Below are 13,363 nucleotides of genomic sequence, written 5' to 3'. Positions count from 1 at the left end.
ATACAGGGTGTTCTATAAATAAACGTTAAAATGTATATATACTTACGTAATATTCTTATTCCTGTCACTAGGAATATAAGAACAGAGACCACAAGACAGCAAGATGAGTAAGTGGTTGCATCCGAGAAACAAATATCTGACCACTGAAAGCAAAATAAAAGTATACAAGATAACAGTAAGGCCAATCCTAACATATGCAGCGGAGACAAGGACTGATGAAAGACGAAACAACAAATCAACAATATCGAAATGAAAGTATTAACATCAATATCGGGCATATCATTAAGAGACAGACAAAGCAACATAAGTATACGCGAACAATGCAAAATTCAAAATATTAACAGGTGGATAAGAACAAGAAAAACACACTGAAACGAACATGTAAGCAGAATGGGGCCAGATAGATTAGCGAACATCTGTAAAAACAACAAGCCGTATAGCAGAAGACCCGTTGGAAAGCCGCCGAAAAGGTGGAAAGACAATGTATAGTCAACAACAACTGAAACAGAATAAGAGGCAGACAAACAGGAGTAATCCTAGTCGCACGAAGAAGAAGAAGACTTAGGTAAGAGAAAATGTAATATACGAGGGTCGTTTTTTTTTCAACCTCCGTTTGTCCATAAAAAATTCCCGTGGAGCGTTTCGCCATTGCGGTGCGCGACAGCGCATCTCCCCCGCTACACTCTACATTAATCCCGACCTCCAGGCATCAGTCTGTACTGTGCTACACACGAAACAACATGGCCGCGACAATTAGTTCTCCCGCCAAGTGTGAATTACGCGCTGTCATTCGCTTTTTGCAGGCAGAAGGCAATAGTGCAGCTGCAATTCATCGAAGGATGTGTCAAGTGTACGGAGAAGGGTTTATGAGTGATGGAGTTGTGCGTGAATGGTGCCGAAAATTCAAAGAAGGACGAAATGATGTGCATGACGAAGGGGGTGAAGGTCGCAATTCTGTCGTTACAGATGAGCTTGTTCAACGTGTTGATGAAGCGGTGAGAAACAACCGTCGCTTCACTTTAACATCGTTGGCAATGGAATTTCCACAAGTTTTTCGGTCTTCACTTTATTCCATTGCTACGGACGAGTTAGGCTATAGGAAAATTTGTGCTCGATGGGTCCCGAAGATGTTGACCGACAATCACAAAAACCAACGAATGGCCGCAGCACTGACTTTCCTCGACCGGTATTCCACAGAAGGAGAGGGGTTCTTAAAGTCAATTGTGACGGGAGATGAAACGTGGATTCTGTATGATACGCCCGAAACAAAAGAACAATCCAAACAGTGGATGCATCCCAGTTCGCCGAACAAACCCACAAAATTCAAGAAAACATTCAACAACCGAAAGGTTATGGCAACTGTCTTTTGGGACCACAAAGGTGTGTTGCTTATTGAGTTTATGGAGCCGGGGACGACGATAAATGCAGCGGTTTATTGTGACACCTTGCGACGGTTGAGGCGAGCGATCCAAAACAAAAGAAGAGGATTGTTGACTTCTGGGATTGTTCTGATCCACGACAATGCCCGTCCTCATAGTGCTCGAGTAACCCAAAACCTTCTTAGGCAGTTTAATTGGGATGTTTTCGATCACCCGCCGTACAGTCCTGATGTAGCGCCGAGCGATTTCCACCTCTTCCCAGAATTGAAAAAATGGATTGGAGGACGGCGCTTCGAGACTCACGAGGAACTTGAAACTGCCTTTAATGAACATTTCAAGTCACTGGCGGCAGAGATCTATGAAGAGGGCATTGGAAAGCTGGTACACAGATACGATAAATGTATCAATCTTCAAGGCAATTATGTAGAAAAATAGGTTGAAATTTCCTTTATTTTGATAATAAAACGAATTTTTAATATTTATTGGTGTTTTTTTTTATGACCAATCGGAGGTTGAAAAAAAAAACGGCCCTCGTAATATAAGGCGTCAATAAATTATTTCGTCGATGACATACCATGACGTCACTTTTACTTTACTCCCTAGGGAGAAAAAGTACGACTTGCTCCCTACAATGAGGTTAGGAAATGTATAAAAAATGTATGAAATTCTAAAAAATGCTTTTATTTTTTCTATAGACTTTATTATAAAATATCACATTCTTCATCTATCTTATAGACTTTTTTAACCCTGCTGCAAACTGCTGCTTTCCTTCTTCTATCACTGACTTGTCTACACCTTTTTTTACAAAAACAGACACTACTCCAAGAGCACTGACATCGTGGATGTTACGTAATTCATCATCAAAGAATATCATTTCTTCAAAGCCAAGTCCAGATTGTTCCTTTAAGCTAAAACAAGTTTGAATTTTTAAGAATGTTAAAAATAAAACAAAAATTACAATATACAAGGTGGTCTCTCTTATTCGCCTCTGGCTCTGTACGGAAAAAGTCTTAGGCCCGGCGCAAATTGAACCTAAGCGAGACACAACCTGCGCCAGCAGGTCGGATGACCCTTGCATTTATTTTTCTAGCGCACCGCATATTGAACACAACCCAACCCAACCGTTGGCTATCGACGTGGCGAATAGAGACGGGCAAAATCAGTGCGGACATGTAACGGTTACTTTTGATACCGGTTCTCAGTGGTACTCAGTACAAATACTGATTACAAAATACTGATGTATCTGATCCTTGTACTGAATTGAGCAGGCAACTTAAAATCGGTACCTATTTCCGTACTTGTAACTGGTAACGTTTTAAAAATATCTTACACGTCCCTAGTAGTCGTAGCGGTATGACTTTCGAAAACATCGAATTTGATCATAAGCGGGTGCATAAAAAGATATCTTACACTGAGTATTTTATTTCTGCACATAATACCTACATATTTAAAATAATCTCTCCCCTACTGCTCGGTCATAACTCATATTCCTCAATTTACTGCTCGGATCACAATCATTTACAATTACTACAGGATCGTAATCATTTACAATTACTGTAGGTCATCATTCATAATACCTCAGCTACTGATCGGTCATAAAAAATAACACTATCTGCATATTTCGTTTTTAATTTTTAAGCATAAACAAAAATGTAATATGTAATAAACAAAAATGTAATATGCCGACAAGTTGAATTTGAGGGTAATACGATATTTCTATCGATCACGGTTTTAAGTAACATGAATCATTTTTCATCTTATTTTTCTAATAATGTGTTTTTGTAAAGGCATAACTTTGATTATTAATTTCGTATCGCCATTTATTTAGTCTAAAAAAAGTTATCAGAATTTAATGACAAAGGCAACGCAGTTTTCACTCGGGGTGTTGACTATGCTAATATTTTTATTTATCATAATAAATTGTACTTACTGTCGGAAAAATGAAAGAATACCCATGAACGATCACATCAATCACTTATTTTGTATTTGCTATATTTTTCTATAACAAACTTTTGTTATTTATAGAAAAAGACAGCAAATACAAAATAAGTGATTGATGTGATCGTTCATGGGTATTCTTCAAGTTTTCCGACTGTAGGTACCATCCGTATTCATTTCAGATACGTCCATCTCGAAAACAAAAACAAGTAAAAATAAACATCTGGCGGTGAGTCACGCGTCCCACGGCCCAAGAAAACTGTACGCCGATGACAAACGTTCCCAAGCGAGACCTGCGAACGCATGCACTGATAGTAGGATGCGCAAAACTTTCTACGCAGTTCGCCGGTGCAGGTTGTGTCTCGCTTAGGATCAATTTGCGCCGGAGCTTAATATTTAAACATTTCTTCTTCACAGAAATATACCGGGCCATTAACACTACAATCTAAAAATATGAATCATACAGGATGCTCAAAAAAAGAGTGGTATATAAAAGTTATATTTTTCTTATGGAACACCCTATAGCTGATGACATTTTTGAATTGCCCTTAAAAAATAAATATCTACGAATCTATGAAACGGAGACAAATTTTTTCTTGGGTCTTAATCATAGACTATTTTACATATCTAAACAGATATTTATTGTAACAAAATTTTGTACAGGTGGTTAAAATTATAGATTGTTCTATTAACAAATTCAAGCTTATTTTAAATGAAACACCCTGTATTTTATTAGTATATCGCATGGAAAATTTAATTAGCTTTCAATCTATATTAGGGATTCGTATACCTATATCAAGTATGTCGTGGTTATGTACAACAAACACATCACCAAACACCGGTGATATACTTAGACAAAATACATTTATTAATAAAATTTACATTTTTGTCATTTAATCACACAGAGTGTTGTATTATTTTACATAAATTTGGCCTATTGATAATAAATAATTTTAAATGGCATAAGTACTCGGTATTCTATTCTTTAAAATGAAAGGCATTTAAATTATCTTTTCCGTCGACCGTCCATTTCATTATAGGCAACACAATATACATTGCTTGCATAAATTAATTAAACGCTCTGTGATTGGCAGTGGCCTGTGGTGTAGGCAACCAAACATATACCTATTTATATTCCCACTAAAAAATTTAAAAATCAAGTAGCCGCTGTTAGTACTATCTGTCATTGTATGTCATTATTTACTTTATTGTTTAAAATTCTGTGTATTTGAAAAATCAAAAGATGGATATATCTTTATTTCTGAAAATTACGGTCGACGGAAAAGTTTTGTAATGAACTCGTGAATTAAAATGGCGATTAACAATCTCGAACATTAACGCGCTCGCCCCGCTCACGCGTTAAAATATCTGAATTGTTAATCGCCCTTATTAATACACTTGTTGGTTAAATAACTATGAATTCCATGTAAATGTTCTCTATGTCTATACCCAAATTCACATGTTATTCAGTAAATACCTATGTTTACATATTTTGTACAAAATGCTCGTTTTTATCAAAGTAGTCATTGAACTTAATTGTTTATAATTGTGAATGACATTATTATCTAGTAATTTAGACCGTAAAGTATAAGAAACAACGATTTTTAAATATGAAAACTTATTCTAAAATAAAAAGAATTTATGTCTTATGTATGCATTACAATTCTTTTCTGTACATCATGGTCTGTATCACTGTTACAGTCAATTATAATGTCCAGCGTGACCCGTCAAAATGGCCCGGTCAAAACAGCCCCGTCAAAATAGCCCGGATACAAAATAGCCCCGACAAAATAGATTGCACACAAAATAGCCCCGGCTAAAACAACCCCGGCGAAAACACCCCCAATAAAAACTTTTACCTTTTAACGGAGTACCATTTATTTTAAATTACTATTCTAATTGAGAAATAAGCCACAATTTATCTTAAAAAAATTATTTTATTAACGTTTCGACTTCCACTTCGGACGTCGTTGTCAAAATACAAAATATTAATAAATTAAACAAAAATGTTGTTAATTGATGGATTCGACCGTTACTTGATGGAAGTTCATTTTATCTAACAATAAAACACTGAAAACGTTTGTTTTCTATACTTCCACAAAATTTATTACAACTATGTGACTACAGCTGTTTCGGCAGAGTGCCTTTCTCAAGTGATTTAGACTAGATTTACTATGGGTTATTTAGATTTACTATGGGTTTGTCTTTTTAAAGTCTTTAACTGAATAAATCTCCATGAAACTATTTGCATTCGATTGGTAAGAGCCTTAGAAACATTGTGAACAAAAATTAGGATGACGAAATGAAAATTGTATTATTGAACAAGGAAAATGCATTTTCCACAATGCATTTCGAAGTAATTTATGGATTCGACCGTTACTTGATGGAAGTTCATTTTATCTCACAATAAAACACTGAAAATTTTTGTTTTCTATACTTCCACAAAATGTATTATTTACAACTATGTGACTACAGCTGTTTCGGCAGAGTGCCTTTCTCAAGTGATATAATTTACAATGTGTTTGCCTTTTTAAGTCTCTAACTGAAGAGGTTGAGGAGTGGGGAGCTGTTTGTCTCGAGTTGGTCATTCAGAATTATATCTGTATTTTTCAATTTATTAATTTCCATAGATTCTAATAAAGATAGTTTAAGGCCTTTATTATGAATATGCAGAATTTGAAACTGTTCATTAAAAGAATGATTATGATCTAGAAGGTGAAGTGCGTATGTTGAAGTGTCTGTTTTTCTATTGTTGAAAGCCCTTTTGTGTTCTGCTATCCGTTTGTCAAAGGTTCTGCCAGTTTGACAGATGTAAGTTTTCGGACAGTCACAAGTTAGTTTGTAAACACCACTCTGTAGTTGTTTTCTCTTTCGGCTCTTATTGTTCTTAATATATTTGCTTAAGTTGTTGTTAGTTCTGAAAGCTGGTGTTATTCCTTTCGACCGTGCGATGGTTAAAATCTACATAGTGGCTCGAGCTATCATATGGAATTTTTCTCGCTTCACCGCTTGAAACATTCGGTGAAGGGAGAAAGATGCTCGAGCCACTATGTAGATTTTAACCATCGCACGGTCGAAATTCTTATAATGTGAACGTTCGCTATGACTTTAACATAATTTAACGGCTCCGGCGCAAAATAAAAAAGACGAGTAGTCAGTCTTACAATGTAATCTGAACTGTGATCTGAACAAAGAAAACGTTTACTACAAAAATAAAATACCTAAATACAAAATAATTGAATTAGTCGCATAAACACACATTGCACTGAATTTTTTTCTTACTCTGATTTTTGCAAAAAAAAATATTGAACTCTCACTTTAACGCTCAATATCAAACTGATCAAACACTTCAGAAAATGCAATAGCCGCAGGTAGTATTTTAAAAATAGTCATTCGCACATATCTAAATAGATAGTGGTGTGTACGAAAAATATTGATAAGACTTATTAAAACTTTAAAATGCGGCACGGAGTACCGCAGTGTGGACACCTTACCCTTACACCTTAGGGTTAAAAAATGCAAATTCAAAACATAAAGACATAGGACATAGCAATAGCGAATATTATGTTGTTATTTACACATTATTTTGTACTTACTTACTAAAATGTGTAGTTTTTTTACCAGGAAATATTTGAAGATATGAGAAATATTTGTCCCATCCAAACAATTTAAGTAGCTGTTTAGCACCTTCAATTTCAGACGTTCTTGAAGCCACTCCCAAAGTATACCCTTCTTCATGAAGTTTTTGCAAGATTTCTGGAACTTGAGGGTAATATTCTATTTCAGAATCGTATCTGTCTACCACAACACCTTTAGAACTGTAAAAACAAAAAAGTTTTTCCTAGAAAAAATAGGTATTCAAATGATGCGTGTGTGAGAGAAAAGATGCTTGGAAGCAGGTCCGTTAGCCAGATTTTTATTTGTTTTTTACCATAATCTATTAGTTTTGTTACATTTATACCTGTTTTATTTAAATCATAATACTTATGTCTTTCATATAGTTAATTAATAATTTAATTATTTCCATTTCACGGAAATTTGGTAGATACTCTACACTAATTGAAAAATACACTTGTGCTTGTCATAGACTATAATATAATTGGTCTACTTTAAGTACAGTATGTATATATACCGTTGCACGCCATCCGCGTCATAGCATGTGACCTCACATGATACCAACACGAACTATTTAAGTTGTAGGTGTGTTCTTTTTGGAATCATTTAGCTGATTACACTGGAATTACAGCCACTAGATTTATTATATACACGTAAAAATAATATTGGAAGATTTCTATTAATGTAGATTTAAAGAAACATATCCTAACTTGTTTCATTTAATTTGTATAAGTGGAATATAAAACGTTTTTATAAAGCACACTTGTTTGGATTACACTCTAACTGTGATCGAACAAGGGTGACATTTTGGCATAAATTATTAATATTTATTTGACAGTAACGGTATTGACACTTCAGATTTGTTTTTATTCTTTACGATAGGTAAGTATTTGTTTTATTATATTTATTGATTTTATTATTTACTTTAAGGCCAATGGTACATAATTCGCAAATATTTTACGGTTATTCCTACTTTTTCTGTCTTTACACAGCACATTATGTGTACTAAAATTCACACTGGTATGGATATGTAAACATTACTAGAATGTCATTGTACTTGACAATGTCATCATTAACTTTAAAGAGATGGCTTTTGAATGTTCTTGGATAACTGTTATTTGTATAATTGCAAATTATTAATTCAGTTCATAAATGTGATAATTTTTTCACTAACTATGTATTCAGTGATTGTAATAATTTATATGTACAACAAAAACTAATACTCAATCGAGAAAAGAGGAAAAGTGTTAAAGTGATTTTGTTACTATAAAAAGCTTACAATTTTGAACATCTTGTATTCTCTGCTTGTATCTTCCATAAATAATAAACAATAAATAACTTTTTATTCACATCTTAAATCAATTATTTATCAACTACACTATCAATATTATTCAACCAACAACTCAAAATATTCCCGATGCCATGCAAAATATTTATTTATTTATTTACGGGATTACCCCCATTACAACACATACAGCATAAAATCAATCTCTGTAATATCTACTAAACTAATAGAGTAAAATAAATCTTAATTACATACTTATTAAACAAAAACGAAATATTAATAGTTATCCATTACACATATTACATCTATTACACAAATCAGTTCAAATAAACAAAAAGTACCTGTCAAGCTCTTTTAATCCGATTCTTAAAACCAGCCAAGGAGACACCAAACATTTCTAAGTTATTCTCGTTTATAATTTTTAGTGTTCGCTCAATGGGCGAATGCATACCATAGTTTGTCCGATGAAAAGGTATATAAAACAAATCAACATGTCTGAGACTTCTGGAGGGAACATATAAATTAATAGATTGGAGAAGTTCAGAACAACAAATTAAACCATTTATTAATTTAAACACAAATATCAAATCAGAGTTATCTCGTCGAGTTTTTAATAAATTCATGTTGAGTGTTTTTAAAATATAGGTATAATCATGATTAGTAATGCGTATGTTTAATTTGTATGCACAATATCTCAAAAATTTATTCTGCAATCTCTCCAACGTAGTAGAATGAGCTTGGTATTGTGGAGACCATACAATAGATGCATATTCCACTTTAGATACAACCAAAGCATAATATACCGTTCTTAAAGCCCCTACAGATAGTCTCAGACAGTTGTGAATGATAAAGCCCAAAGATTTTGATGCATTTACTGTTACACTATTTATATGTTGCACAAAACGCAACTGCTCATCAAATGTGACTCCTAAGTCTTTTATTGTTTTAACATAAGACAATTCATTTTCATTAATTGTGTAAGAAGTATCATATTTTTTATTACCTCTATAAAAGCTTATATAACAGCATTTAGCAACATTTAAATGCAAAATATTATTCTCACACCAAATACTCAACCGGTCTAAATCTTCTTGAATTAATGTTACATCAACATTTGAATCTACAGATTTAAATAATTTCAAATCATCTGCAAACATCAGGAAATCGCAATTTCTAAAACACTCTGATATATCGTTCACAAATGTATTAAATAACAAAGGTGAACAGTGAGTTCCTTGGGGTACTCCTGATGTCACATGAATTATATTTGAATTAAAACAACCTACTCTCACCTGCTGTGTGCGATCTCTTAAAAAGCTATTGAACCATTGTAAGGATTGATGACTGAAGCCAAAAGCATTTAATTTTCCCAATAACATGTTATGATCTACTCTGTCAAATGCCTTGGAGAAGTCAGTATAAATAGTATCCATCTGACTTTTATTCTCCAACGCGTTTAATATTTTTTGTTCAAACTGTTCAAAATTTAAAACTGCCACTGTCTTGTCATCATATTCTATTTGACTCAGTGCGTTGTATGACAAAGATAGCGTATGTTCGATTAGGAAAATATCACTACGGACATTGTGTCCATTTTTTTCGAATCCTGAAAAAACTAATAAATATTTTTTAAAAATTTAAACGCAGAATGAAGGACTAAATTATTATCGAGAGCCGAAAGTCCCTTAGAATGAATAAAATGTTTCTTTTGAATGAGATATTTGAAATTAAAAATCACACTACATTTTCTCTTAGCTTTTCACCCCTGTAATTTATTAAAATAAACATTACAGAAGTTTGAAAGACTAAATTATTATCGAGGGCCGAAAGTCCCTTAGAATAAATAAAAAGTTTCATTTGAATGAGATATTTGAAATTAAAAATCACACTACATGTTCTCTTAGTTTTTCACCCCTGTAATTTATTAAAATAAATATATAGAAGTTTTCAGGGACTTTCGGGCCTCGGTATAAACGTAATCTTTCATTCTGCGTTTAAATTTTTCAAAAATACTCTATATAATAGTTTTCTCAGGATTCGAAAAAAATGAATCCCCATTTGACTAGCATTGTAGCCGAAAATACGTACCCATCCCCTAACGTATATATACAAAGATGAGAATCTATAAAACTTTAATTCGACCAATAACATGCTATGACAGTGAAGCCTGGGTCCTGAAAGAAATATCCAAAAAACAAACTCGACACATTCAAAAGGAAAGTACTGAGGAGAATACTAAGACCTATGAGGGAAAACGGAATCTTCAGAAGTCGATACAACAACGAACTTTATCAACTTTACAAGGAAGCACCCCTGTCAGACTTCATTAGAATACAAAGATTGCAATGGGCCGGACATGTGATAAGAATAGGAGAGGATAGGCTACCAAAAAAAGCACTGAATGCTAGAATGCAGGGAAAGAGACCGATTGGAAAGCCAAGAAAGCGCTGGGAAGACACAGTAAACAGTGACGCACAAGCCCTTTTAGGAGTCTGTGTATGGAGAAGAGCAGCCACAGACAAGCAAGAGTGGAGGCAAAAAATAAAGGAGGCCAAGGCTCAATTTGGGCTGTAGTGCCGTAGAAGAAGTAGATCCCCTAATTTAAGATTATAACTTAATTTTTGTTGTGGTAAATTACACATAGTGTAATTCCTTCTAGTCTCCTAATTATTCTTCCTCTACAATTTGAATAGACTCGTCTGCTCAGATATAAGTCGTCCCAGGAACACAACTCATAAATATTGGTAGTATCATTTTAAAGTCTTCTACTTTATATATGTCTGAATTGCCGATATAAATGAGTCAGATTAAATAAATTATTATAAGAATTTTTTAAAAAGCAACATTTTTTTTATGTTGAAACGTTAATAAAATCATTTTTTTAGTAAAATTGTGGCTTATTTCCCATCAAAACTAGTTAATTACTAAAATGCCACAAGAAAATAGCTTCAGAACGATATTGGTTCAGTTGACTTAGTATAGCCTGACTGTTAAATCAGTGCGCTTCACGTGAGATATTCTCTTATCACTCGACCACCATGTATATTATTATTTAGCATTATTTTACAGCACTATTTTAAATTGTAGTATTATTTTATTTTGTATTTACAATATTAATTGTGCAAAGATAATTTTAGAACTTGTTCTGTTGCAGGACAATAAAATACGTACAAAACGTATAAGCGCATCAACAGTCACATTGTGTAAAGCTAATAATAACTTTCATTAAGTTTAAAATCTATTTTTAAAATTTTATTTCGTTAAGAAAGGCAAAAGTTGGATATGTGAGACAAAATTTCACACACAACCACTCACCTAACAGACAACCTAGCGACCAATGCCATGTTAAACATATTCTCAAGCATCTGTATTGTAAGTGATCTAATATTTTTAAATTCAAATGATGATATTTTGAATGTAAAATAATTATATTATAGATGCTTACTTCTTTTTAAAAGGTGGCGACACATGAGTATCCACCCAAAACGGCCATAATGTAAAATCTGAAATAGTTGGAGTTAAAGCAAATTGTACATTTTTTTTATATTGAACACATTACCTAAATCAAAAACCATCATTTTTAAATTCTTTGAGGCCATGACAACCTCGTTAAGTACAAAATCACAACCAATATATCTGATAAACCCAAGTTCGAACTATGATAATTTTTTTTATAGATTTATGTTGAAGTTTATGTTAAAATATTTCATCATAATCCACGATTATTGCAAATTGCACTCAAACCACAGAATATATCAAATTTTAATTAAAGAACATTAATAATAATAAAATGTATGGTTAGTAGGATTTTACCCATAGATATATTATATTCTAGATTGCGCCTTACGATCTTAAAATGGGTGACGGTTGCGACAGAGATAAATGAGCCTATTTGGTCGGTAGTCTCTTTCTAATTCAAGGGGAGTATCGACGACGTCACTATCCTACTCTATCGACGAGTATTTTAGATGATTTGACAGTTCGAGCGGATGGCAACGAGAACTGGTCGTTTGTCTTCGGACGTGGATAATCCTGGTTCGAATCCCATACCAATCTTTGCTTTTTTTATTTTTTATTTAATCAATATTGCGTTTATTAGATATTATTATATCTCTAAAATAAATCTAAGCAAAGAAATATATAACAAATAAGAAAAACTGTGTAGGTACCTATAGATTTTTAAAAATATAAAAGCCAGTTATTTTTTTAATAAGTTAATGGTACAATAGTATAAAGTAATTGTTAAAAATATTCGTACAAATTACCAATAATTAATATCAACATAATGTACCATGATCGATTTATTAATTGAATCGGTCATTTCAAAAACAACACGAGACACGAGTCACATATTCCTAATTTTACAGAAGAGCAAAGAAAACTACCTATATAGTCGAAAGATGGATGAAATGGATGACATCAAAATTCAGAGTTATATTGTAGTTTTGTTCCTAATGTTTTTACTGGACTGGTGTCGTTTTTGCACACAACGTTTATCTTAAAGGAGTCTGTTCCTCTCAAAAAGCTAGTTTCTGAAAATTGTGGACTTTGCTGTTTTTGAAATGACCGATTCAATTATAAGTAATTAGATATTATTTTTATTTATGAAACTATTATTACAATTTTTTAAAAAGGTAGAAGCAATACAAACCTTATTCACGTCATTCGAATAAGGCCGAATTTATATTAATAACGAATGACTTATTTTACAAATAATTATGTATTCCAATATTAACTTACTATACATACATTTATTATCTGCTAGATTTACTTAGGTCCATTTTTCAGATGTAAAAATATCTAATAAACGCAATATTGATTAAATTAAAAATAAAAAAGGTAAAGTTGGTATGGGATTCGAACCACGATTATCCATGTCCGAAGTCCAAAGACCATTTCTCGTCACCACCCGCTCGAACTGTCAATACATAATACTCGATAAAGTGGGATAGTCACGTCGTCGATATTCCCCTTAAATTAAAAAGAGACTACCGACCAAATAGGCTCATTTATCTCTGTCGCAACCGTCACCCATTTTAAGATCGTAAGGCGCAATCTAGAGTATTATAAATCTATGATTTTACCTTTACCTTTTGTTAGGTTATGTTACACCGTTGTCAGTTGTCATTGTCATGTCAAAGGTCTA

At 33.1% G+C, this 13,363-nt stretch overlaps 2 protein-coding genes across 2 annotated transcripts; one reads left to right on the top strand and one right to left on the bottom strand.

The window, feature by feature from the left end:
• Nucleotides 1-709: 709 nt before the first annotated feature.
• Nucleotides 710-2,086, top strand: LOC126893312 (protein GVQW3-like). The gene is made up of 2 exons (XM_050663350.1): nt 710-1,223; nt 2,075-2,086. Exons 1-2 carry the CDS (start codon nt 741-743, stop codon nt 2,084-2,086), a joined length of 495 nt encoding a protein of 164 aa, XP_050519307.1. The 5' UTR covers nt 710-740.
• LOC126883304 (magnesium-dependent phosphatase 1-like) lies at nt 2,040-12,037 on the bottom strand. Its single transcript, XM_050648668.1, has 4 exons — nt 11,777-12,037; nt 11,663-11,720; nt 6,914-7,135; nt 2,040-2,287 (listed from the first exon to the last, which is right to left on the bottom strand). Exons 1-4 carry the CDS (start codon nt 11,814-11,816, stop codon nt 2,104-2,106), a joined length of 504 nt encoding a protein of 167 aa, XP_050504625.1. The 5' UTR covers nt 11,817-12,037; the 3' UTR covers nt 2,040-2,103.
• Nucleotides 12,038-13,363: the final 1,326 nt, after the last annotated feature.

The sequence above is a fragment of the Diabrotica virgifera genome, chromosome 1, assembly GCF_917563875.1.
Source record: "Diabrotica virgifera virgifera chromosome 1, PGI_DIABVI_V3a".
Taxonomy (NCBI): domain Eukaryota; kingdom Metazoa; phylum Arthropoda; class Insecta; order Coleoptera; family Chrysomelidae; genus Diabrotica; species Diabrotica virgifera.
Note: the sequence above shows the minus strand (reverse complement) of the source record. Positions and strands in the feature narration are given on the sequence as shown.